The 27,476-nt window shown below is 33.1% G+C and overlaps 1 protein-coding gene across 4 annotated transcripts in view; it reads left to right on the forward strand.

The window, feature by feature from the left end:
• EML4 (EMAP like 4) overlaps positions 1-27,476 on the forward strand; it is a 144,282-nt gene that overhangs the window by 60,774 nt on the left and 56,032 nt on the right. Inside the window, exons 2-9 of one of the 4 annotated variants that reach the window (XM_012540246.3) lie at positions 382-564; positions 10,974-11,103; positions 14,660-14,833; positions 17,119-17,247; positions 18,360-18,385; positions 18,685-18,717; positions 25,265-25,388; positions 26,917-27,066. In XM_012540246.3, coding sequence (XP_012395700.1) covers positions 382-564; positions 10,974-11,103; positions 14,660-14,833; positions 17,119-17,247; positions 18,360-18,385; positions 18,685-18,717; positions 25,265-25,388; positions 26,917-27,066 — 949 coding nt within the window. The remainder of the gene's footprint in view (positions 1-381; positions 565-10,973; positions 11,104-14,659; positions 14,834-17,118; positions 17,248-18,359; positions 18,386-18,684; positions 18,718-25,264; positions 25,389-26,916; positions 27,067-27,476) is intronic. The other 3 variants (XM_012540247.3, XM_031950406.1, XM_031950407.1) reach the window with 3 other exon arrangements.

The raw sequence follows: 27,476 nt of genomic DNA on the forward strand, positions 1-27,476 counted from the left end.
GAGAAAATAATTTACAGTGATCAAAAATTCTCTGGAAAGCTTACTATCTTTTAAGATACCACATTTTCTGAAAACAATTTCTATCCTATCTATATCTAGAGATGAAGCAGAAATAATACATGTATAGCTGTACTGTATGTTAATCACTAATCATTCTATGGAAACTTTGGTCAGGACAATTTATTGTTATATTAAAATGTTTAATTTTCAAGTTATGAAATAAATTTCAACTGGAACAAATTGAGTAGTCTATATAAAAGAATAAATTCCTACCAGTTTTCATAATTTTAAAAAATAATTTACCTACTGGGTTTTCTATTTAGATTTAATCTTATGGAAATTATTTTGAAGATACTTTTTTTCCTCTTACTATTTTAATAGATGATAGTATCTCTGCTACAAGTACTTCTGATGTCCAAGATCGTCTCTCTGCCCTTGAGTTGCGAGTTCAGCAGCAAGAAGATGAAATCACAGTTCTGAAGGCAGCTTTAGCTGACGTGTTAAGGCGTCTTACAATCTCTGAAGATAATGTGGTATCTGTGAAGAAAACGGCCTCAAGTAAAGGTAATTAAGTAGTAGGAATATTTCTTTTTTCAATGTATTCTAGTTTCCTTTGAAATGGGTTATTCTTTTTTGATACTGTTTCTATTAGAATTCTACATGTAAAACATATTACTGCTTAGGTTTGTTATCAATAAAAGTTTATTTTGAGGTTTTGTTGTTCTTTCTAATTTTTAATTTATTCTAGGTTTTATATATTGAGGGTTAGATAAGCACACTGAACCTTATTGCCAATTCAAAATTTGTGATACTAGATGCTTGAATCCGTTTATGACAAGGTTTTTCTAATTGATTTAGTCAGAAAAGATTAATGGTAACCTACATAGAAGAAGCAGATATTCCAAGCCCTTTCATAAGCTTTTGTATGTACCATCTTACAGGCATGTCTGACTAGGAAAAGAGGTTGTTTTAACCTCAACAATGAGAGATGGGCAAATACCTTTTCTGAGGTTGTAGTTTTCAAGCTGTAAAGAACTTCTAGTCATCTATTCCAATTTATTCTTTTTACAAGATGAGAAAACTAAAGCCTAGAGAGGTTCAGTGATTTGCCCTGGGAGAGAGAATTGAAATTGGAGCCTAAGTCATAAGCACAAAATTCAGCATTCTTCCCACCATTAAAGGCTGTCTTTTTAACGTATTTTCTCCTGTTAATAATGGGGGATTTTTCTATTTCTATTTCAAATGAGATATTTGAAGGGAGCCAGCTTTTATCAACATCAGGAAGAAAAAAAAAATTTTTTTCCTTTTTAGACATGCGGACACACAAACACATGGCATTCAGTTAATTTTTATTCTTTATTCTGAACTATGCATATGCCAAATAAAATGGGCATTTCTGTATATATAATAGTAATACAGAAAAAGAGGATTGTAAATGAAACTGCCTTCTTCTTATATATAGCTTTTCAGGAGCCTCTGAAACAGCTATACCAATTGTAAAAAGCAAATGACAAAAGAACTAATGCAAGACCTCTCAAGATTCATTTTTCATCAGCTGCACACCCTACCCTACCTCCTTTACTAGAAAACTTACCATCTCCTCACCTCTTTCACTAGAAAACTTATCATCTCAGGGAATCCATCAGCTTCTGCCTCCTAATAGAAGCACTAAAAAATGGAGCAAAAAAACTCCTCCCCCAGTCTGCATGTCCAGAGACCTCAGATGCCCAGCTAACCCTTCATTTCCCATCATTTACACTCTTTAGATTCCACTTCACCATCATCATATCCTCATGCCAGGTACTGCCTCTCTCCCCCTTTTAGCTTCCTTTGTTGTGTTGATTGTAAGCTTCTTGATTTATAAGTTCATTAAGAAACATTTAGATTATAAACTGTAATAGACAAGAGACTGTCTTCTTTGTTTTTTTGGTTTTTCTTATTTGTGTCCTCAGCACTTATTAGTACAGTGCCTGACACATAATAGATGCTTGATAAATGTTACTGTACTGTAAAGAGATGTCTTCAAAGAGATAAATTGTACATTTGGATTTTTTTTAATTTGCATATTTAATTATTTTGAGATTGGGTCTCACTATCTTTCCCAAGCATTAGAAATGCAGTAGTCATTCAGAGGCTCAATCCTATACTGATCAGCATGGAAGATTTAATTCACTCTTTTTTTTTCCATTTTGGGCCAATTTACGCCTCTCTAGGCAGCCCTCTGCTTCTTAAGGCTTGCCATATTTATGCCGAACTTAATGTGAGCACCTGATTGACTTTAGCCCTACTGGAACTTATAACTCCCAAATTCAAATTATCTACCACAACTGTAGTGCTGGTACTATAGACATGCACCACCATTCTCTGCTATGTTTAAAAAGTTAAACAAGAATCAACAGTTAAGAAAATTACAGAAGCAAGTAAGAACCTCTTTACTGCACAGTACTAATTGCTTCCTAATTGATCTCCATACCTCTAGTCTCTCTTTATCTTTTGACAATTCCTTGCACAGTTTTAAAATAAACATCCATTAAAGTATAGGTGTGACTAAGTCACTCCAAAATTTATACTGCCTACCTATTTATTGCTATTGAAATAAAATACTAATTTTTCAGATAAATGTATAAGGACCTCCATCATTTGGCTGCCACCTACCTTTCTAGACTTATTTCACACTGCTTTTTTATGAATTCTGTTCTAGCAAAACTGGATTGCTGGCTGTTTACTGAAATGAATATTGCCTTTCTTGCTTTCATGTGTTTCTAAAAGGCTTTCCTCAGAACTGCAGTGTGTTATCTACTCATTTGTCTGACATCTGGACAATATAATTGCAAAAGCACTGGGCCTCGAGTCAGGAAGACTTGGGCTCAAATTTAAACTTAAAACACTTAAAACACTTAAAAGCTTTGACTTTGGGCAAATTGCTTGACCTCTTTCTGACTTAGTTTCCTCAACCATAAAAAAAATGGGGGAAATAATAGAATCTACCTTCCCAGAGTTGTTTTGAGCATAGGTGTATTAATATTTATGAAGTGCGTGGTTCCTATCACACAACAGACAATAAATGCTTATTTCCCTCCTTCTTTCTCCCTTTCATTTCCCTTAATTTTCATTCATTCATTCCCATAGCATTTGTTAATATACTTAACAAAAGAACAAAGGAAAAAGTGAAATCATCTACCATCAAGGATCTCATATCCTACTGAAAGAAAACTGGAAAACTGTGTGTGTTTGTGTGTATTTACACACACACACACAGAGTAAATAATTTCCAAAGATGAAGGGAGAATGCCTTTTTTTTTTTTTTTTTTTTTTTTTTTTTTTTTTTTTTTTTTTTTTAGGGATGGGAGATAACCTGGGTAAATCAGAAGTGGGAAATGGGATGTCTTGTATGAGGATAGCAAGTAGACAACTATGTCTGGAAGGTAGGAAGGAAATCTTCAGTAAACCTGGATAGATAGGCTGGAATTAGAGTGAAAATACTTAAAAAGAAGACAGAATTGTTTTTCTTGGAGGCAAGAGGAAGCCCCAGGAGCATTTGAGTTGAAATTCATAATTTGGTTAGTCTTGTGTTTTGGGAATATCAGTTTGGTGACCATATGATAGATGGGTTGTGGAAAGAAGTGAGATTTAAAGAAGGCAAACTGCTTGTGAGATTATAACAATCATCTAGGAAAGCGGCCCTTGTATTAACCAGGAACCTCTGACTTTCAAGTAGTCTTTGAGGTCAAAATTATTTTCATGTTTTCATTTATAATAATGTAAATGTTAGCTGAGCACCAAAACTGGTGCTAGCTTGAACTTGACCTGGGAAAGCCAATAGTCTTTTTCAGTATGAACATTTATAATTTGGAAATTGGTGTGGAAACCCCCACCTTAGAAACTCTACAGATCAGGATTTGATTTATTTCTATATCAATTGTCTAGACCTAAGAAAATGATAGAAAAAAATGTTAATAGTGTAGATAAAACATAAAAGAGTATGTGTTTCTTCTTTCCCCCACCCTCCAAAAAAGAGCCTGTTGTTAAACATTTCCCCGTACACCACTAGATATAACCTACAGAATTTGAGATCCTTAAGAATTTTAAAGAATATAACAGAGTCTTAAAATCAAGTTAGAAAATTGCTGTTTGAAGCAATACCTGCTTGAAGTACAGTGATGGCTGTGTTAGTGGAGAAGAGGAGCAGACAGATGATTTTGGTGATAATTGACATCTACTAATCAAGGCTCAGGTGAAAGGCTGAGTCCTAAAGAAGACTTACTGTTCCCCTCTATTCCTCCTCCTAGTTAACTTGTATTTTGTCTATTAAATTTTTTCACCAAAATGTAAGCAGTACAAGAACGTGTTTTATTTTTTGTCCTTTCACCTTTGATGTCTTGCACATAATAGGCATTTAATATTTTTAAAAATGTTAAATATCAAATTGTCAGTTATCATCTGTAGAAAAACTAACATTTTAAAAATTAATATTTTGAAAACTTTCTTTTATTCCAATTCATGTAACGTTATATTATATGAGGCTATTATCCTGGTGGTGTTTGTGAATTATTTCACAGACATTTAAGTCTTTCCATTTGCTTGAAATCAATGTTGATCATTTTATCTTTAAAATGGATTAATAAAAAATTATTGAAATAAATTCAAAACTGTAATAAGTTAAGATAGATAATTCATTGTTTGGAGAAGAAAATGGATCATGTGTAAAGAGTAAAGCTAGAAAATATCTTTAGTGTCAAGAAAACTATGAGAAAAGGTCCCCAGTATATTGGGAAAACCCTTTGTGGCAGGGTAAGGAGAGAGAGTATACACAGAAGTCTTAATATGAAAAGCCACAGCTTAAGTGCCATCTACATCATCACAGGGAATGTTCCAAATGAAATTATAGATTCATTGAAGTATGTTACAGTGACATTTTCCTTAGCTAGAAAAATGTTACCCCTCTGAGATATCTTTATAGAATTGATAATGGAATTTCAAACATAATTCTTGTAATCGTGTACAGAATTCCATTAATGTTATCATTGGCAACTGTAGACTCCATTATCTTGGAAATGGTCTATATATAGACCACTATAGAAAGTGACAAGAAAAAATGTTTAATGACTGTCAGGCTTTGACATTTGTAAGTTTAAAAATAGACCAAATATTGGGAATAATGATATTAGACAGTATATTTGTGTTATAAATATTTGGAATAAGCCTTGTAAGGTTACTATTATCTGATTATATATTAAATTTTAATTATGAAACTTCACAAACTTTTTAAAATCAAGGAATTATTTATTGAAATTTTTTTTTTTTGGTCCAACTAAGAATAAGAAAAAAGCTTCTTTTGCTACGTTTTAATTTAATGTGAACAATGGGAACTTTTGAATCCAGGTAAGTTGTGATTTGTATTGTTATAATCCTTTCTTGTGGATAATTTATGTTGTAGTAGTCATGCAAAGCAGTAGTTTCATACTCAGATAGAAATTACCATATACAGGTCACCAGAAATTCACATTGTTTATGTTTTGATATATTTTTATTTGGTTAAACATTTCCTGGTTAGTTTTAAATATGATTCTGGGACATTTGGGAGTTTATACCAAGGGAATTTTTTAATGTTCTTTTCTTATATAGTATTTTTATTTCTAAATTTCAGTGGCAGAACTTTTAAAATAGCCCTTTATTAATTTTGGTGTTAAGGCAGAAGCCAACCATTATGTCAGGCTTTTACTAGGTAGTTATGGTTATTGTGTGCAACATGATTTAACCTTAGATCTCTCTAAATGCATGTGATCCGCTATGTAATTTTGAGAGTGAAAGGTAGTATAGTAGCATATTCTGTTTATAAAAAAAAAAAAAAAATTCAGAAACAATCACTTATTTTTCTTGTTTTGTGTGTTATGTCTTTCAGTGTGCAGGAAACTTAAAAACTAGATGACATAATGGATAGAGTGTTGGACCTGCAGTCAGGAAAACCTGAGTTCAAATTCAGCTTCAGATATTTCCTAGTTTTTTTGACCATGGGCAGGTCATGTGACTTCCGTTTCCCTTGGTTTCTTCTGTAAAATAGAGGTGATAATAAAATAGCACCTGCTTCCTAGGATTGTTGTGAGGATCAAATGAGATAATAATTATAAAGGGCTTAGCATGGTGTCTTGATACCTAGATACATAAATGTTAACTATTATTATTTTTATTTAGGTTATGAGTTTCTCCTGAATATGCTAGACCACTTGACTGAGTAGTAATTAGTTTCCCTAGTAACTTTTTATTTTTAGCTGTATGATTTTTTAAAATTATCTTCTCCAATAGAAAATGCTTCTTTTTTGACAGCAGAAAAACATTAGTACCATATGCCCAAGCTACTAGATGAAATTTTAGTCTGTGCCAAATAAAATTACCTGTATTGTGGAGAAAGGGGAAAGGGGTAAAGCAATTTTGGTTGTTGTTGACTACCAGGAAGACAGATTGTATCACAGCTGGTGCCTGGAAAAATCCATTAGGACCCTTTGGGGGGAAGGGTGACCAAATGAATGTAATTTGAGAATCTTGTCCAAAGACACTGTGTGTGTGAAGATAAACTACTAGTACAAGATCATATAAACTTAGATGAATCAAACAGTTCTCCTGAAAGTGGAAGTCAAACATTTGAACCAGGAAATAGCCAGCAAGCCAAAGATAGGAAGTATTACAAAAGGACACTTGAGAAATGACAGCGCATACACCATGATTAACCAGAAGTAAAAATTGAGATTTGACATTGTTTTTCAGTGATTAAATAAATATAAGATTACTAAATAAAGCAGATATGGATAGTCACTTGACTCTTACCACAACACTGCCATTTAGTGAAAGTTTTTTGTTTGTTTTTTAAAGAGTGGGGGAGATTTAGGCATGTTGGAATCCTCAGGGAAGGAACCAGTTGATTGGATAAAGATTGGGGATGGGAGGGTGTTGATTGAGGGAACAATCTGTTGGAGAAGATTAGAGGGTATGGGATCAAAGGCACTCATAGAAGAACTAGCCTTAACAGGAAGGAAGGCTGTATTTCATTATCAGAGACCATAGGAGAAAAGAGGAAACGGTAGGAGATGATGTCAAGAAATTTTGACATAAAGAGAAGCAGAAACTTGGAGTGAATGAACTACATGTTTATGTTGATTATAGCTTTTAAAAGCTGAGAAAAATGAATTAGTGATGAGATCATTATAGGAAAAAAAAAAAACAACCATGGTATAAATAAAAAGATAAAAATTTGCTAGTATAAGAGAGAAAAATAGATTAGTGATCCAGAAGTAGAAGGTGAGCGTGGCAAACTATAGAAGTACAGAACCTTTAAGTTTATGCTAATGGATTTAGACATGATACAATAGAAATTAGACAGCCTGGAAATATTCTTAAGTGTCTAATAGGATGAAAAACCCAGTCAAGGAATGCTTCTCTACTTTAGATTATCAGGAACAGTTATGTGTTACTAAATTCCCATTCCTATAAAAAGTAGAAGAAACAAGAAAAAAGATTTCAGTGTAGAAAATGAGAGGAATAGGAGTAGAATAATAGAACAAAAGAGAGGAAGAAAGACCACTGCACATTTCTGCATTTAAAAAAACAAAAATCTAAAACTACCTAGTGAGAACAGATGGATGCTCAGAGGAGAAAGCAGCTATATACCTTCCTTCCAAGGAATGATAAAGTAGATCCATATATGTTCTCTACTGAAACATCATATAGAAAAATAAAAGAAAGAAGGGAAGAGTATTAGTATTTGGTGATTCCTTCTTGAGAAGTACGGTGGCAGATGATTATTAGTCTGACAATATAGAATTTTGTTGTGTGTGTGTGTGTGTGTGTACTATAGGGTTTGAGAACCTCCCAATATTTTATTCACCTAGTTAGAGATTATATTGACAGAATTGGGCTTATTAAGGACATAGTGGATGATTCCTCACTTCTAATCATTGAAGACTTAGGAATTCAGAAAAGAAACATATTTGGAGACTAAAGAGATGATGGGAAAGGATCGAATTTGATCTGAAAATGGCATTGGGACTTAACAGGCCTCGGCTTAAAATATAGGAGTAAAAGGTTCCTGTCTAGAAGTATATACTTAACAGCTGGTAAATATGTATTAGCCTTCTCTCTTAGGTATCGAATGAAAGGGTCTTTAAACTAGTATGAAAGTGTTACTTGGAGGGAAAAGTCGGGGGGAAATGCCAAGATATATCCATCAAGTTAGATACAATAGAAAATTGCTAAAATGTAAGAAGACTAGCATTTGGATCACTTAGATATTCATAAGGTTCAAGATCCAAAGAAGGAAATAATAGTAAAGTCCTACCCCCAGTATGTCTACACACAGATGCATACTTTATAGGCAACAAATAAGATGAATGAGAGGTACTAAACATAGTGGCAGCAGATCTGATCCAAGTATACATAAAATTTGGGGATGAGACCAGTGACTGAACTATGGATCTTTTTGGCCTATATTATGAGGGGAATAGGAATAGAGTTTGCTATTCTTTTTTCATAAGTAACTGAGGTTAGGTAGCATTGTATATAAAGAACATTAATAGTCACATGATAATATCCAGGGATTAGATGGGAGGAAGGCTGATAGAGAAAATATAGATGAAGAAAAATGGAGTGAAGAAACAAAAGTGGCTTTTGTCATTAGTATAGCAGATGACAATGGTTTCATCCTTCAAAAGATATAGTAATTAAGAGAAAATGTTTTCAGTTACATTCACCATCAAGAAAGGACTGGTTAATGATGAAGGTTGGAGAGAAATGAAAATTCTATCTTCTGTTTTATGATAGAAAACAGGAAAGCTGGGAATTGACATATGTTCTAGATTTGGGGAAAGTAGGTTTCAAGAGGGAAGTTAAATAACAGTATCATGGACTAAAATTTTCCCTGGCAAGTATTAAAACAGTCCTAATGTCAGGACTCTGGTTCAGGTTTGATACTGGTAAAATTTGAGGCACTCACAAGTCATTGAACAGTTAACAAAAGGAGGTTTAATTTACCCTAATACAAAAATGTAATGACAGAACAATGGCAGCTTCTTAAACTGCAGTCCTCCTTTTCTCCTTATGGAAAAGCATCTGTCATCAGAGGAAGATATGTTTACTCACAGCATTTTCTTAAATCCACCAAGACTGAGGGGCCCCAATTGCCTTTGACAGTACTTTTTATGCTTTTTTATGACCAAGAAAAACTGCATATGCAAAACCTGGGGGATTGTTCCCTGGAGCAAAATTTTAATTCTGTTTAGGAAAAACATCCTTCAACTTATGAAAGGGGGATCTAGACCTCCTCATGTTGTAAGGTAGGGGGAAAGAAGTTATATTAGGGAAATTTTGTTAAGTATTATTCCTATCACAAAGTCCTATCACCAGAAAGAATGTCTAGTAGTCAAGAATAAATATGTTTCAGACAAAGAAATACTTCTGATAAGGAAGAAAAATAGGAGTTCTCTGAAAAGAACAATGTTGGTTATTGAAGAACTTAGATTTTCAAAAAATTAGGTACAGAAGATAGAAATAAACAAGGTCAGGTAACAGGATATATACATATAAAAGTAGCATAGGGATGTAAGAATCATGCTAGATATATTAGCACAGATCAGAAAGGTCATGACAAGCTAGGACATTCAGCTAGATCCATATGATGCATTTTAATTGATAGGAATCTAAAGTTTTATATTTAGGTTTTTAAAAATCAACTGTAAGTAACAAGTGAGATGCCTATCTGAAGTAAATCTGGGAATTTGAGTGGATCATTTGCTCCCAATAAGTCAGTAGTGTGATTTGATATCTAAAGAAGTTACTTCCAATCTTAAACTGTACAGGACAGAAGTCTCTCTGTATTCACATCTTATCTGAATTATTGCAAACAATTCTAGCATCACAGTTTAACAAGGGCATTGATAGATTATACAACATCCATAGAAGAACAGCCAGAATCAAATGAAAATTGCTTTATGTAAGGAAGTATTAGTTCTAAATATTGGAATTATTTAATAGTGGAATGGTCTGGCTTTTAATATTATATTAGATGGCCATTTGTCAGATGTATTGTAATAAAAATTCATTCTCAAGTAGATGGTCTACAAGGCGTCTTGTAGTTCTGAAATTCTTTTAACAGCTATGTATAGGTGAACAAAGCAAAAATACTTGGAAAAATCTAAGCATGAAGTGTTTGGATTCTGGATTGAGGTGGCAGAAAGGGTGTTTCTGAAAGAGTAAAGGAGGAAGAAATCAAAAAGTCTTGCTAATGGTTTGGAAGTGAACTAAAAAAAGAGGAATAGAACCAAAACTAACCCAAAATTAATTTAATTTTATAATGTTTTCTCCAGTACTTTAATTCTTTTCTTTTGTAATATCTATCTTATCTGATTTGTAGTTCATCTTTTGGGCCATTGATTTAAGTTGAAGTAAAGAAGAATACTAGGTAGAAACTCATGTGGCATTCTGGTTTGAGTTGTTTTTTTTCCTAAGTTATCTAAAATAGCCGTTTTGATTGGAACCAAATCACAGAATTTAAGGATTAGAAGGGATCTCAGAGGCCATTTAGTCCAGCCCATACCTGAAGAATTTCCATCACAACATACATGACAAATGGTCATGCATCTTCTGCTTGAAGATCTCTAGTGAAGAAAAAACTCAAAAGCTCCAAAGGAATCCTTCTAACAAGCTTCATTTCCCTTATATCAAACCTAAATTTGCCTTTGAGGCTCTCCCCCTTTAAAAAAAAGGATGGAAATCCAATTCCTCAAATACTATAGTGTGGCTAACTCTCCTCTTTCCCAGACTAAACATCCCAATTTAAACTTAGTGAAATTTTAAAAATTTGGTATGTGCTACACATTAGAAGGAAATCTAAGTGTGTATAAGTAATCTTTTATTTTTAATAACCCTCTTCCCAGTGATGAATATTTTAAAAGTTTGATATGATGTTTTCCTTAAATCTTTTTTAGGTCACCCAGGCATTCGGGAAGCCATTTCTATGTCCTGTATAAGTAATGGCAATGGTAGAAGCAGAAAAACAAATCATGGTAGCTCAATATCAATATCAAGAAAAGAAACCTTTTCATCTGCTGCCAAAAGGTATTTATCAAAAATAAGCTAACGGTATCACATTCTTCAGTATCACAGCTTGAAATAACAGGCTACTTTGGGAAATTAACAGTGGATTCCAAATGAAATATCTTTTTTTTTTTTTTTTTTTTTTTTAAAGCACAATATTTGAATGTAGGAAGTTTTAAAGTTTTAAATTTTGTAACTGCTGAATTAATAAAAAATAGGGAAGCATTTGATTCAAACTAAAAGAACCAAGCAACTTTATCCTTGTTTTCTTTTAAGGAAATTTGATTAGTTATCTGTTGTTAATGTATAATTTCAGTGATTTTTTTTTCCTCCCTTAATATATCAACTATAATATAATTACATTAATATATTTTCCTTAGGAATAAAATATTGGGCATCTTAATGAAATAGAAAAGTATCAAAATTATTGGGTATTTGTCCAAGAGTGCAAAATAAATGTGTTTGGGAAGAAAATGATACTTTCAAAATATTCTGAAAACATAACTTTCTATAGTTTTGGACTTTATTCCACTGATTACTCTTATTCAATTTTATAATTGCTCTCATTTATTATTTCTGGTAATATTGTTTACAGGGTTTTTTCTTATCTGTGTAGTTCTTATTGCATCATGACATCATCAAATAAAAAGTATATGCCCCTACATCTGCTTACCAAAGCATATTGAAGAAGCTGAAGAAATAGTAAATATTTTAGCTTTCTAGTATTGGTGAACTTTGTTTCTTTGGAGACAAAATAGATTACCTTAATGTCTTATATTCAGTATAAGTTCAGTTCCTTTGCCAAATAGGTGAGAACAGAGAAGATGCATCCAATATAATATTAGGAAGTATTGTGTCTGAAAATTCTAACCTGTTTGAATAATCAGGAAAATTTATAAAATGAAAGAATAGGGATAAATTATTTAGTAAAGTAGAACTTAATGTTTTGTGTTTAATTTGCCTAACACTATATTTGAAGAAAGAATTTGAATTTCAATATAGTAAAAGTTTAATTAATCTAGCCCAACTAAAGTAGAATCTCTGACAAATCAAAATGCATTGAGTATCACTTCTGAGTAAAAAAAAGACAGTAAGACAAGCTTTCACATCAGAAAATTTTCTGATTCTCTTAAAAAACATTTCTAGATTTTATTGAATCAATCCAAATTAAAACCAGTCTTTTATCATTTACATGCAAATTATAATAATCATTGCCATCCATAATAGTGACACTGAGGTTCCACAAGATGAATTGTTGTCCAAGAGAGATACAGTTATGCTCTTTCCTTTAGCATTTTAAGGTTTTAAAAAGATTTTTTAATAAATCATAGATTTTTAATAAATTTTGAAATAAAATTTCCTGTTTTTCATTAACAACCTATTAACTGGAAAAGTCGTTTAACTATAATAGGCCAATTTTAGGGCATCCTGATAAATAAAATTTTTCCTGTACTAATTTTGTGTCTGATCCTGAAGGTGATACAAGTCACTAGAGTTATTTGGGAGTGACATAGTCAGACCAGCATTTAAGAAAATCACTTTAGTGGCTGAATGGAGAAGGATGGACTGGAATAGGGAAGGACTTGAAGCAGGCAGACCCATCAGCAGACAATTACAATAATCCAGATATAAAATGAAGAAGGCCTACCCTAGTGGTTAAACTGAAGTACAGGTCTGACTATATCAGTCCTCTAATTAATAAATAATAGTAGTTCCTTTTCACCTTCGGGGTCATATATGAACTCCTCTAGAGTTTTACTTTTAAAAGTCCTTCGAGCCCTTTTGATTTTCTTACATCATATTCTCCTTCTTATACTCTGAGAAATAGGGCACTGGTCTTGTTCCTTACACAAGACATTTCGTCTCCAAATTCCAGGCATTTACACAGCCATTTGCTCCATCCCTAGAATGTTTTCCATCCTCATCCCCAAATTTCATTGGTTTTCTTCAAGTCTCAGCTGAAGTCCCACCTCCTCAAAGAGCCTTTTTTAATCTTCTTTAATACTAGTACTTTTCCTCTGACACTACCCCCAATTTATCTTTTATGTATATTTACTTTTAAATAATTGTACATTGTTTCTCCCATTAGATGATAAGCTCTTTGACAACAGAGAATGGTTTTTGCCTTTACCTTCAGCTCTTTAGCATGGTGCTTAATGCATAGTAGGCTCTTAATAAATGCTAGTTGACTGATTTAGCTGGCTGTTGGCCTCTCAAGGAATTGTTCTCTTCCTTAAGTATCCACATTAGTATCAGAGCAAATACCATTGGGAAATTTCATTATATATTTTCATTCCATGACAAGTAAGATGCTATTTTGAGAGGGACAGACTGAATCCATAGGATGAGCAGGCAAATCACTCTTATTACATTATCTTTACCTCCCCAACTATCCTTCTTCCAAGAAAAACATCACCATCCTTCTAATCAACCAGATTCACCCCATCTATACAATCATTTGCCACATCTTGTAATTTCAATCTCTTTGACATCTCTTACATTTGTGTTTGTCTCTACTCACATAGCCATCATCCTAATTCAGGCCCTCTCACCTAGACTCTTGAAATTGTCTGCAATTAGGGGATCCTTGTCTCAAGCATTTTTCCCTTCTCAATCCATTGTCCACACAGATATCAGAATGATTTTTTTAAAACATAAGTCTGGCCATGTCACTCTTAACCACTCAGTAAACTTCAATAGGATCTAATATTATTTTACCTTTAATATTCTTTTAAATTTCTGTATTTGTGTAAGTTTTATAATGTGCATAATAGTACATCACATAATTTATAAATATCCGTATTTGTGAAATCCATGCTCAATTTTTTTTTTTTACTGATAAGAGTGAGCAATCAAAAGAATTTTGAAACTAAAAGCCAACACATTTATAATCAGAAAAGATTAAAAATCAATATAGAAGGTGGGTTTAATTTTGTCACACATTTTCAACAGGATTAAACATGAGTAAACTAGCAGAGGACTAATCTAAAATAAAAATGTATGTGAATTTTAAAGGTCTAAAAAATTGGTCTGAAGGACAATGTAAGCATTAAATAGGTACCATAATGAAAAGTAATAGTTGATATTTGTAATGTATCTCTGAACATTTTTATTGGGTTTCACATTTGATAGTTAAATCTTCCTGGTATCTTTTTGAGAAACTTAGAACAGATAATCCTGGGTGACCTAAAAGAAGACAGACTTGCAGCTTCTCTTTTCAGTCACTTTGTATAGACACTCTGTTTGTCCCATCCTTCCTTTGTGCATGTTCTGACAAGGGTCAGGAAGATGCACACATTTAAGTAACCCACTAAGGGTATCTATGCACAGATAGCCTTTCTATTCAAAGGTTTGTTTAGTTATGACTTCTCAGAGAATGGTTAGTATAACTGTGTCTGTTATAGTGTTTTAAATTGCCTTTAGAAAAACATTATTGGGTAAAAATAATATGAATCATTATTTACGTGTATGTTTTTGGTTTTGTCTTGTTTAATGTTCATATATTTTCTTTCACTTGTTAGTTAAATTATCTGCTCATTTATTTAAAACCTGTTGCATATTATACTTTATTTTACAGCAGTACAGAAAAAAAGAAAGAAAAACCACAAGGACAGAAAGAAAAAAAAGAGGATTCTCATTCTAACGATCAGAGTCCACATATTCGAGCATCACCTTCTCCCCAGCCCTCTTCACAGCCTCTCCAAACACACAGACAAACTCAAGAAAGCAAGAGCTCTCCTCCCACCAAAAGGTTTTCACTGACCTTAGTACAGAGATAGGGAATGGTTGTAATGATACCTAAATTCAGTGTCATGGGAAAGATTGGCAACCTACAGATTTCAAAGAAGAACTTGGCTTTTTCCTTTCTCTTGCTGTAACTTTTATTACCACAACAGTACTAGAATATAAAGATATATGCATGCCCTTTTTTTGGTCTAAAAATGTATACAGTTTCTTAGTATTTAACATTCTCTAAAATCAAAGCCAGAATCTTCTTGCATTCAAATTGCATGACATGCCAATATTTGACCATTTTAATATCATAGAAAATTATTATATAAAACCCTCACTATAATTTTGTATCATTACAACTTGCAGGTGCCATTTTTAACAAATTCCCCTTGCACCTTAGTGTTCTGTTTGGGGAATGCTCTCTTAAGTTCTTGCTTGGTTGCTGAAGTTGATCCATTTCACTTGTTCTCTCTCATTCTTTTCTGAAGATTTGCTTGAGGGCTTCTTCATACAGATACATCTATAATAATTAACACTTACGTGAGATAGTGAAAAAAAATCAGGAATTCAATCTGCATGCCAAGTGCATGGTGATGACTTCTTTGGAGTGTCATGCTGAGAATAATCATATAGGCAGGTGGGCACTTGGTTCAGTTTTATTATTAAAAAGACAGATATTTTCAAAATTTGTTTTTTTTTTTTTTTTTGAAAGAGATATTTAATTTTTATTGAATATAACTATAGAGGTGCTTTTATTGAGTATAACTATGCATGAGTATAACTATACATAGGAAGCTTAGTATATAAAGTAATCCTTAAAACTGGCCAGAGTTTTAATTAGGTGACACTACAAACACTTCCAAAACATCCGATCTCCTTTTTTATTTGATTATTAAAATATGTCTTGCCTAAAACCACTGTTCTTATAGAAAATTTGGAAGAACACAACACTTTTCTTTCACTTGACTGATGCATGCTTACCTTTACTCAAATGCTCTACCTTTGTTTCACGTAGATTCATAAGCTATCTTGACAATCTTTCATTGTCTTGCTTAATCTCAAAGGAAGAACTTTCCTGGAGTATTATCCACAAAGGTGATGGATAAACATTGTGATATACAAGAGAAGTTGCTTTTTAGAATCTCAGCAGTTTCCTGATTTGATATAACACTCTTTGTCCCCAAACTCTTTTTCAGCTTTTAAAGGTCTCGTGGAAAAATACTTGCTTTTCTCTCATTATTTGAATGTGCTTTTGCAAAAAGTATTAAAGACTGGATGAGTTGCCTACTATTAACAATGCAGTTGCAAATTTGTAGCCAAGATTATTTATTAAATGTCATTTCCAGGCCACTGGGGGTGAGGGGGTAGAGATGAATGTTTTTCAGTTATAACATGCTATATACAAAACAAATTGTTGTAACTTTTTTTGTTAAATTAACACAGTATAGTTTCCTACTTCATAACCCAGATGATAAATGTGATGTACTGCCTGATGTAGTGTTTTAAATTTTGGAAATTCACCTGCCATTCTTATTTATGAGTTGAAATAAAGCTATTTTAATAGAAAGCAGCTGTTTACCAATCTAGTAAACTACTAAAAAAAAAAAAAAAAAAAAAAAAAAAAAAAAAAAAAAAAAAAACAGTTTTAATATATCCACAAAGTATTTGGAATATATGTAGATACATATGGATGTGTGTATGTATGTGTTGTGTATATATGTATATGTGTATATGTGTGTGTGTTGTGTGTGTGTGTGTAGAGGAATTTCTGTAAAATATGTTACCCCCTCTTGTTAAAATTCTCACATGGGTAGTGGTTTCAAGAAGCATTGGCCTTGAAACAAGGAAGACCTGGGCTCTAATTTTTTCTCAGGCACAAACTACCTCTGTAATCCTGAGCAAGTCATTTAAACTCTCCTTGTTCAGAGCAGTACTATGAGAATGCAAGTTGCAGAGAAGTAGCCATTCCACACTAGAAGTAGTAGTTTCCTCAGCTGGGAATTGTCCATGCCAGTGAAATCATAGCTCAAGTCCCCATCCTTATCATCCTTATCCTTATTGTATGATTTTTCAACAAAAAGTTAATGGTTTCCTTAGAAAATCTCCAATATTGGAGGAGGATGTAAAAACATTTTGCACTTGCTTTGTTTAATTATACTCATCCAGTCATAACTTTCTAACTAATCCTTGTTTCTGTTTTCTGAATCAGCTTTAAGGAAATTTTTCCTCTGCTTTTGTGCTCTGCTACTTAAACTATTATATCATTGCTCCATTCAACCTGAAATAATTTTTAATTTTTTAAAGCATAAAACGATCGTCTGCAGCTGAAAAATCATTTAGTACATGGGAGAATTCAGAAGATAGTCGTAACAAGCTATTGCGGGCAGCCTCAACGTCAAAATTAATATCAAAAGTTATTAAAAATGCAGACAAGTAAGTATTACATTGTCCTTAAATTTTTCATTTTAAATGAAAAATTTTTTAAATGAATCCTCTGGAAGCTAATCATTTTTTGGCTTGTTGGAGTTTTATTTCATAAAGTTGAAGGGAAAGGATATATTTTTCCAACTAACTTGCCTCATTTTGTAAATGATGGTAAGTGATGCTAAGAGACATGAAAGGATCTGCCTCAGGTCACATAGTCAGTTTGTATTCTTTATACACAAGTCAAAGCCCTCCATTACATTCAAGGATTATGGAGCTTATTTTGAGTGTGCAGGTAGGAGAGATGAAGAGGGAGCTGGTTTCACGTCAGGGATACCTAGACAAGTCATTTGGCCTTTCATTTTCCTTAGGCAGCCCATCAGGGTGATAAATGGCAGATCAAGATGCACAAGGGGATGGAATTTCTTTACCAGGAGTTGTCTACATTAAGAAAACCCTAAGTCTAATTCAGAAAAGCCCTCTGTTGTAAAAGAAAACTGTTCAGGCTAGCCATGGGAACCAAGGATCAGCAGGCTTCTGTGGCCTTTCCAGGTGCTATGTGAAGGGCCGATGGGGAAGGATGGAGAGGAATCACACAGCATAACAAGCAGTGGGTGGGTGGAAGAGAATATCCAGAGGTTATGGATTTGTGAAAAATTGAAATATGCACATTCACTATGTCACAAGCAATATGAAGTCAACTAGTATATTTCCGTCCATATTTCTTGTAGGTTTAAATTGTTTTAAATTTTGTGAACTTGCTAACTCTTAAAAATTTTGTGGAGCTGAGGAAGAGGTCAGGAATTCTGGGTGATGGTGAGGCCTCAAGAGAGCTGACCCAGACTTTACACTTGTACATTTGTTGTAACCAATAGAAAACCTTGATTATATGTTGATATATATTAAGTCAGCTCAATATTAAAGTCTTTCATTTACTTAAAACTCTGTGATTATGTTTTCCAGATCAGTTATCATTTAAACTTTCTATGTGTTCAAACTTAATTGATTAGGTATTTATTTCTTCACTTATTGTATTACTAGTACTCCATGATGTTTATAAACAAATATGAAATTTTAATATGTTAGTAAATTAATTGTGTATTTTTATATTCCTTTTTCAGGCATAAGGATGTTGTCATCAATCAAGGTAAATAAAAAGACTATAATCTAGAGAGACTGATTTATCAATCAATCTGTTGATTTTTTTAAGAATAAATTTGTTTGGACTTATTTGAAGAAAAATGTTGAAGTCATTTTTGGTATTTTGTGAAAAAATTTTCAGAATCTAAATAAGTCAATACCTTCTTAAAAAAAAAAAAAGAAAAATGTAAAGTATTATTTATTTAAATATTTGGATATATGTTATAATTGTCAGAAAGGGGAAGGTTTTTTGGTTTTTGTTTTTGTAAATAGCTTAAAGAAATGTTATTTGTGTTTCATAACCAGCAAAAATGTCAACTCGTGAAAAAAACAGCCAAGGTAAGAATAAGCCATTATGCTAATTGCTTTCTAAATTAATTATTTTCTGAATCTTTTATTTGGCTTTTCATGTTCGTTATCTGACCTCTTCTTCCTTGATAGTAGAAACAGTATTCTTAATGCATCATTTGAATTCATTTTAAAAATGACAATCTATTCCTATGAAATTTGAAAATTAGGACATTGGAGAAGAGTCACAGGGCCCAGAAGATTTTGGCTTGAATTCTTTGTTCTTGGGGGGGAAAGAGAGGGGACCTAGAAAAGCCATTTAAAAGATTAATAGACTTCCTCTCTATTAGGACCTCATTTTTCTTTCTTGCCAGCTTTATGATTGATAACTGCCAATTTCTTAAGAAGCAAGAACTGACGATATAAAGCAAAACGCTTCTTTCTCTCTTTTTTTTATATTAACAAATTGCATATTCTGTGGCTATTGGTAATTTCTGGCTTGTTCTCACCAAAAAGATAGTGGACTGTTTATAAATTCTGGAATGTACAATGATCATTCTTTTTGGTAGCTTAAGCAAATTGTGTACTTCAGGAACTATTTCTGCCTGAGTTACTTTGCAAATTTAATTGAAGCATGTAGGTCCAACTTGGAAGCATGTTACATATGCACGCTGCAGCTTATTTCTGTGCATAATGTTTGTTTGTTTTTTTTTCTTTGTGTGCATAACTAGTATGTAATACATTAAAAAATATATATATATATATGTTGAAGGTCATATCTTTTCTGTCTTTTGATTTTTTTTTTTTTTTGCAGTTTAAGTAAGAAAATAGTTAACACTTCCACATCAGTAATTTTTACATATATATTTAAAACAGTTTTGAATCCTGCTAACAACTTTCCTCCATCTATTAAGTTACACGAGGGAGAGGGAGGCATAGTATGCCTTGTGAATTTAGAAATGTAAATGCTGTTGACAAAATAAATTTAAGTTCAAACAATTCTTATGTATTTATCTTAAAAGTAGATAGTTCAACACAGAAAATTATTTTCATTTAGCATACCAGTAAGGGAGGGGGAAAGTGATTCAAGACACTTTTTATTATACTAAATGATTATCTTAGAAAGATCAGGGCTCAGAGTGAGTATTTAATATTGAAGCTTTTTCAGAAAGCATTGGGTAGAACAGAATTAAATAGAACGTAGAGTTACAACCTGTAGACAAAACCCAAAGTAATAACAACCTGCAGGAAGTCTTATTATTAATCAGGGCTAAGGTGATTGAGATACACAATGGAAATTGTTCTGAACTTTCCCATTGAACACCATAGGCAAGTCATGTAACCTCTCTCCGTTTCTTTCCTCATCCTTACAGTGAACAATTTGAAGTACTAATGATGTTTTAACTCTCCTTTGATTCTAAATCCATGATGCTATGCATAACTGCAAAGAAGTAAAGGGTTATAAAGCTGACAGAAGAATTAGAATAGGTTGCATTCCATTATAACAGACTCAAAGGGACTATCCAAGTTACATGTCTTATTGGAATTTATCAAACATTACTTTTAAATAAATTTTATTTACTGAGACTCATCAGAATTTTTTATTAAAATATGTCATTTATCTCTTCAGTTAATAATTTAGATGTATACCTTGTTTATCTCATTGCCCCCTTAGTTATTCATAGCCAAGGCTTGAGACCATTTGATTTCTTAGAATATGTTACACAGTAACGTCTTTTGAGGTCACTTGCAAAGTGGAAGATTGGAGCAACCATAATCGCATACCAATTCGTGTTATAGCTCAGATTTCATCATGTCAAACATCTTTGTATAATAGAAACCCAGCCAGGAGACTTAAAATTCTAGCTAGTCCAATCCATACAGAAGGTAGTAGAATTATTCATTATTCATCTGTCCCAAAAGACAACTGTCCCATTTTACAGATGAGCAAACATAAATCCAAAGAAGGCTAAATGACTTGCCTCAGAGTGATTTTTTTTTTTTAATTCCACTCCAATGACTCCCAGATTCAGCCCTGAAATTGCCAACTGTTTTCACCATACCATGCTACGTCTTTGATACTGGTTTATCGGGGGGGGGGGGGGGGGGGGGGGGTGAAGGACTGGTTGCCTCCTGAAACTTATAATAGAATTTATCATACCTATGTATTTCTCTTTTCTTTCCCTATCTTTTCCATTTCCAGGAGATGTTCTATATCCTGGAGACCCGGCTTCTAATTCCTTTCCATCTCTTCCTTTTCTGATCAGGAGATGTGTATACATGCCTTCCTTCCAGGCCTCTTTCTGTTGTCTTTACCAAATCACTTATCCTCTCACATTTAGTTTTCTGATCTCTAAAATGTAATTGGACTACTTGACCACTTAGGCTCTGCTTCATCTTATCACTTGTGATCCCAGTTGTAAAGGGATGGCTTCATTTTTATACTGTCCCCGTCTGACACAAATAAGTGTCATTCAGGTAGTTGGTAAGAGGTTGCTTACTCATCCCCAGTCATTGGAAGATTCCCATTCCTTCTTTTTACTGAATAAGAAAATAAATTCCTTTTACTTTTCTCTTCCTTGGAATATTACTTTTATGTGCTTCGTGTCCTCCACTCAGTCCATAACTGTCACTGAATCTGGAAAGGAGGCTTAGAAACAAATGTATCAGTCACTTTTCATTTCTTTTTTCAACTCCCAACTCCTGCTATGCTCCTCGTGCTAAAGTTATGTAAGTTATTTTAAAGCTTTAATAAGCACGAGTGTAAACCCTGGAGAAAGAGGGAGTTAATAAGCTAACAGTTTTCTCCTGCATACCTTCCATCAACATAAAAAGTCCCTGGTGGGTTGGAACCTAACATCCCAAGTTCTTTCTGTACTGCCCTGATTTTGAGATTGTTTTATTTTTTCTCCCTTTCAGTTATTGCTCCCAACCCACTCCTTTTTCAGAGCAATCAATTTATTTCTTTGTCAAAGTAGTGGTTGCTATAGATAGGTATATTGGTTGGTTGATCAGCCAAGATATGGAGGCTCTTAAGAGAGGAAAAAATATTGCCTAGCAACATACAAATTAAATGCGTGATAGCAAGATGACATAAACATACAACTTCATATGTATTGAGTGTATATGTGTGTACATATATGCTAAGAAGTCATGAATAAGAGTGATCAATGATGGAGATCATGGAAATAACTAAGGGAACCTTGGCACAAATGTTGTACTGTGTTGTATTCTTAGCTTTGGTTCTTGATTCTTTTGTCCCCCTTAATAGTATTTGATTTTTCCAAATATCTGTAAAGAAAGTTTTCAGCAATCATTTTTGTAAGATTTTATGTTCCAATTTCTTTCTCCTTTCCTTCCTTACCTCCCCCCTCCCCAAACAGCAAGCAGTCTTACATAGGTATATATGTATAATCCTTTAAAAAATATTTCCATATTTGTCATGTTGTGCAAGAAAAATCAAACTAAAAAGGGGAAAAAAAAAAAAGAGAAAGAAAAAGCAAACAAAAAAAGGTGAAATTCAATCTCCATAGTTCTCTTTCTGGATGTGGATGTCACTTTCCATCCCAAGTCTATTCGAATTATCTTGGATCACTGCATTGCTGAGAAGAGCCAAGTCAATCATAGGTGATCATTACATAATCTTTTAACTTTTGATTCTTAAGCAAAAATACTTCTATCTTAAAGAAAGCAGGGTTGAGAACATGGTATTTTCATTGGTGTTAAATTGTACTTGATACTTTATCCAAGTGGGAGTAGTTGCTATTTTTTTGTATCTTGGTTTGAAAAATGATTTTTTTTTTTTGAAATGTGACCCTGTCATCTAGTCTTTTCACCAGAGAAAAGGACAAGAGAAGGTTTTAATATTTGTAGTTTGAAAACAAGTCTAGTGTTTGCTCCTAATGTCTTGCCAGACTTGCCTAGAGCTTGCTAGACTCAGAACAGTTCCCTCAAAGAGGAAAAATTTAATTCTAAAACTTTTTCTGGCAGAAGTATTGGGATATGAAAGGAAATAGAGATAATCAATATCAAAGTTCAATTGTGTGGAAAAGCAGCAGGAACTAGAACCCACTTTTGGCTTTAGAAATAATATAGGCAGAACATGGTTTAAAATTTTGGCGTAGGAGATCCTTGGCCAGTTATTAACTCTAATTCTAGAGCCAGATTCCCTGTGAGAATTAGAATAAAAATAATTTTGAACTTTTCATACTATTACAAGCATTCTCCATTTGTTCTTCGCTGCTTTTCAGCACACAACCACCACTAGTCTGTAGTTGCTTAGAGCCTTTTCCCCAAAACTGCCTTATACTTATTTTACATATTTGTACATCTTCTCTTTTAGAATATAAGCTTGAGAACAGGGATTGATGCATTTTTGTCTTTGTATTCTCTGTTTAGAAACAAAATCGCAAGATGTTATAAGTATTTATTGTTGAAAATAAATTTGTATTCTTAATGTTTGTCCTCACCTTCATATTCTTTTCTTTTAGTCCCAACGTATAACTGTAGAAATTATTAATTATTGGTAGTGACTTAGCAATTTAGTAAAAAATACTTTGCTAAATATTTAGATACAGCGTTGGTTTTAAGCAAAATTGTGAAGTAAAATAAGGGTCTTCATATTCCCCTCACTTAACTTCCTCAACCACTTAAACCCCATTCTTTACTCACTTTTTATCCCCCCAATGCTATTTCCCAAATGTTCCCATTTCAGCCCATTTTTTTAGAGCTTATGCTTATGGTATCTGTTTCCTTCAATCCCACATAACCCAACTAACTGCCTGTTGAACATTTCCAATTGGTTATGCCATATGCGTCTCAAATTTTAACATCTCCAATATAAACCCCTTTATCTCCAATTCACCTCAAGTTCCCCATCAATCTTTTGACCTTCCCTGTTTCTGTCCAGACTACCATTGTCCTTGAAAACAAGGAATAGTTATTCCCACCTCTTCATCACACATGTCAGTTCATTCACCAAATTTTGCCAGTCCTGCACTTAAACCATCTCTCCCATATATCTTATTCTTTCCATTTACATAGCTACCCGCTTTACTTCAGGCAGACCTCTTGCTTGTACTATTTCAACAAATTTTTAATTGAACTACCTGAGTTAAATTTCTTCCTTCTCCAGTCCATTTTCTGTGCTACTACCAAATGATATTCTTAAAACAAGTCTAATCATATCCCTCCAGTACTCTGTAAGGTCCAATAGTTTCGTCTTGCTCCTATGATAAAATAAAAATGTTTGGAAATTGTTTCTAACCTCACATGGAACATTCCATCTCGCTTTTGCCATTGTACAGGACCCATGCTTGGGTCCTTTCCTCACCTCTAAGTTCTATAATTCTTGGATTCTTTCAAAGCTCAGCTCAATTGCTCTTTCCTACGGAGACCTTTTGATCTCTTACATGATGGCATTCTCCCTTTATCTCTTTCTCCCCGTCTTCCTTCCCTCTTTTCTCCCCCCCTTTCTCTTTTTCTCTTCTTCCCACTTCGTATTTACATACATTTTGTGTGTGTGTGTGTGTGTGTGTGTGTGTGCATACATGTTTTTTTCGCTTAATAAAGTAAGCTCCTTGAGGAAAAATTGTTTCTTTTTTCCCCCTCTATTACCTAAACATACTGCCTGTGAATTCTTCTTCAACCCTTAGACATTTTGGTCTGGCAATCTCTTGACACTTGGAAATATTTAGGACCCAAAGTATATATGGGTCATGTCTATCAGTATTTACCATATTAGAAATTAAAAGACATTTTAAAAATAAGAATTTATTTTAAAATAACAAACCCATTACATTTCAACATAAATATATTTTTAATGAAAAATAACTTTTCCAAAGCAAAAAAAAATTTTTTTAGGGAGAAGAGTGGCATTGTTTCACATGTTTTTACAAATCTCTTTAATGTCTGGCTTAATAGAAAACAGCTGGATTTTTATATCTGTTTCTGCATTCAATCTGTTGCAATATGTTGTTTTGGTTGAAGTATATGAAGTAAATCTGGCCTCACAGATAAATAGTTGGAAAACAGGAAATTTTAATTAGGCAAATAACATTGCCATGTTATTATGAAAATAGTTTTATCTTTGCATATCCTTTACCTTAGAGACCCCCAAGCATTCTCAACTCTACTTTGAGAACTTCTGGGTTAAGTATTTAAGGTATAGTGTAAATTCCTCCCCAGGTATTGCTTTAGTATCTGATTTTTAGTGTGGATTGTATTTTATTTTAGTTCCTGAAGCTTTGCTTTTCCCCTTATAGAATCCATATGTTCTAAGATTTTCCCTTTTTTAAAAAATCATGAATTGTTTTTACTTTTGTAGTTTTTCTAGTCTTTCTATATCATTATAATTAATTTAAGCAGTTTCCTTATTTTCATAATAGAAATATTTTTCTTGTTTTATAGTGATTTCCACTTTTTAATACTATCATGTCCTCTGAACATTAATTTATATTTAATGAAGAAAAAAACAAACTCTTGAAATGGCTATGTTTGTTACATATTTTCTCTCAACTTTAACAGTTCGGGTTTTCCATTTGAATTAACTGTTTGGCAAGTATATTAGATTTCATTTTTTTTCTTTTTTTTCCTACAGAAGGAGAATATATCAAAATGTTCATGAGAGGTCGGCCAATCACAATGTTTATTCCCTCTGATGTCAACAGCTATGATGACATCCGAACTGAACTGCCTCCTGAGAAGCTTAAACTGGAGTGGGCGTATCCTCTTGTATTACTATGCAGCAAATTTGTTTGCTTTCTCTTTTTTAAAGCATATTCTTCTTAGAGACTAAATAATGTGTGGCTGGGATGCAAGCAGCAGCTTATGGGTGAGATCTAGTCCATCCTGTTTCTTAGAATTTTGATACAATTTAAAAAAAAATCCACCCATCATTTTAAAATGTAAAAAAAAAAATCACTCTTAGTGCACCAGCTACAAGCTGGGGGATTTTTTAAGAATCTCTGAATGGAAAGAGCACTGGATTTGTAGACAGTGCAACTAGCTTCAGATTCCCACTGTGACACTTACCCTCTTTGTGACTTTGAGTGAGTCACTTAATGCTCCAAGTCTCAGATTCCTTATCTGCAAAGTGCCTACTTTACTAGGTTTTTGTGAGGCTCAAATGAAATAATACATGTAAATTACTTTGTAAATCTTAAAATGTGTGACATGTCAGCTGATGATAATTTTTGTTAGAAATCACTTAAATCCATCAAAATTAATATTTCACAGTATAGTTCTGAGTTTATGCCAAAAATATATTGATCTCAACTGCATTTTTTGCTTACTAGTATCACCTACTTCATTTTTCTTGTAAAATGATTCATAATTTTTCCTTTTATCTTTATCATATATGAAATGTCAGCTCTTTGTTAGCACATTGCCTAGACCATGAAACTCAGTTTCTCTTGAGCAGCAATTTAAATACAGTCCCAGTATCTCCCACGTATTATGCTGGAGACTGAGATTGCTTGTACCTATCCAGTCCATTTAATGCTAGTATATTCGATTTCTCTCCTTCCCAATTTGTTGTTTCTGAGTATCAAGGAATGAAGAATCTTCCCACAAGCCTATTTTTTCCCTTCCTTGTCAAATGCAGAAAAGTACCTTATAGCTGCTCAAAACTAAGCATTTTTAACACTCACAGTTCTCCCTTGAGAAGCCACAGGAGAGCTAACTGGGTATGGAGATATTTCTTACCCAGAGCTTTGGCACTTTTTTGGCAAGAACAAGAATATATATATCCCTTTTGTGCTAATAAAGTAAACATAGTTTCATTTAATGGGTGGCACAATCTACATTCAGAAAAAAATTTATTTTTTATAATCTACATTTTAAAAAACAAATCGATCCCATATTGAATTCTTCTCTTTAACTCTAAAATTGTTAGCATTCACATGTATGAACAGATCACAAATTCTTAGTGCTAAAAGAAAACTAAAAGAAAAAAAATCATTTAGTCCAAACTTTTCATCTTATAAATGAGAAAAAAGCAGGCCAAAGAAGTTAAAATGCTAGTCCAGTGATATATAATGAGGAACAGATCTGAGGATAGAAACTAGATCTCTTGCTGTTCAGGCCAGTGTCATTTTCTTTATATTGTGTTACTTCCTGGATCATTCATTCCTTGAAGAAAACATGTTAACTCAAAAATTTCCACATGATAAAGATGAATCAAAGATAGACTTAGATTATTTATTTCACAATTATATCTATTAGAAACCTTGACTTTTTTTTTTTTTAAAGATATGGCTATCGGGGAAAAGATTGTCGAGCCAATGTTTACCTTCTTCCTACCGGGGAAATAGTGTATTTCATAGCTTCAGTAGTAGTTTTGTTTAATTATGAAGAAAGAACCCAGAGACATTACCTGAGTCATACAGACTGTGTAAAATGGTTGGTATTTCTTGACTGTTGCCTCTTCTTAAACAGTGTGGTGTTTTGGGTTTTTTTTGTATTCTGTTTTTAAAGGCTCATTGTAGATTCTCCAAACAAGATGAAGACTCATAAGGAAAATGTAGGAAATTCTAATGTAAATTTGATGAATTCCAAAGAAGAGTGATAGCAAAATAAAGTAAAATTTTTAAAGTACCCACATACATGAGTCAAAACTTGTTCATCTATTCTTTGTAATTTATCATACCAGCTTTACTGGTACTAATGGCAAGCTTTGAAAAGTCTTCTAGAGACAGTTGTTAGTTAACATTTTAATAAAAAATGTCATTATATGCAATTTGAAAATTAGTATGTTCTTTTTGAAGAAAAATGTGGAATATGTCAGGTCACAGCTACTATCCTCTTCTATG

Source organism: Sarcophilus harrisii, chromosome 2 (genome assembly GCF_902635505.1).
Source record: "Sarcophilus harrisii chromosome 2, mSarHar1.11, whole genome shotgun sequence".
Lineage (NCBI taxonomy): Eukaryota > Metazoa > Chordata > Mammalia > Dasyuromorphia > Dasyuridae > Sarcophilus > Sarcophilus harrisii.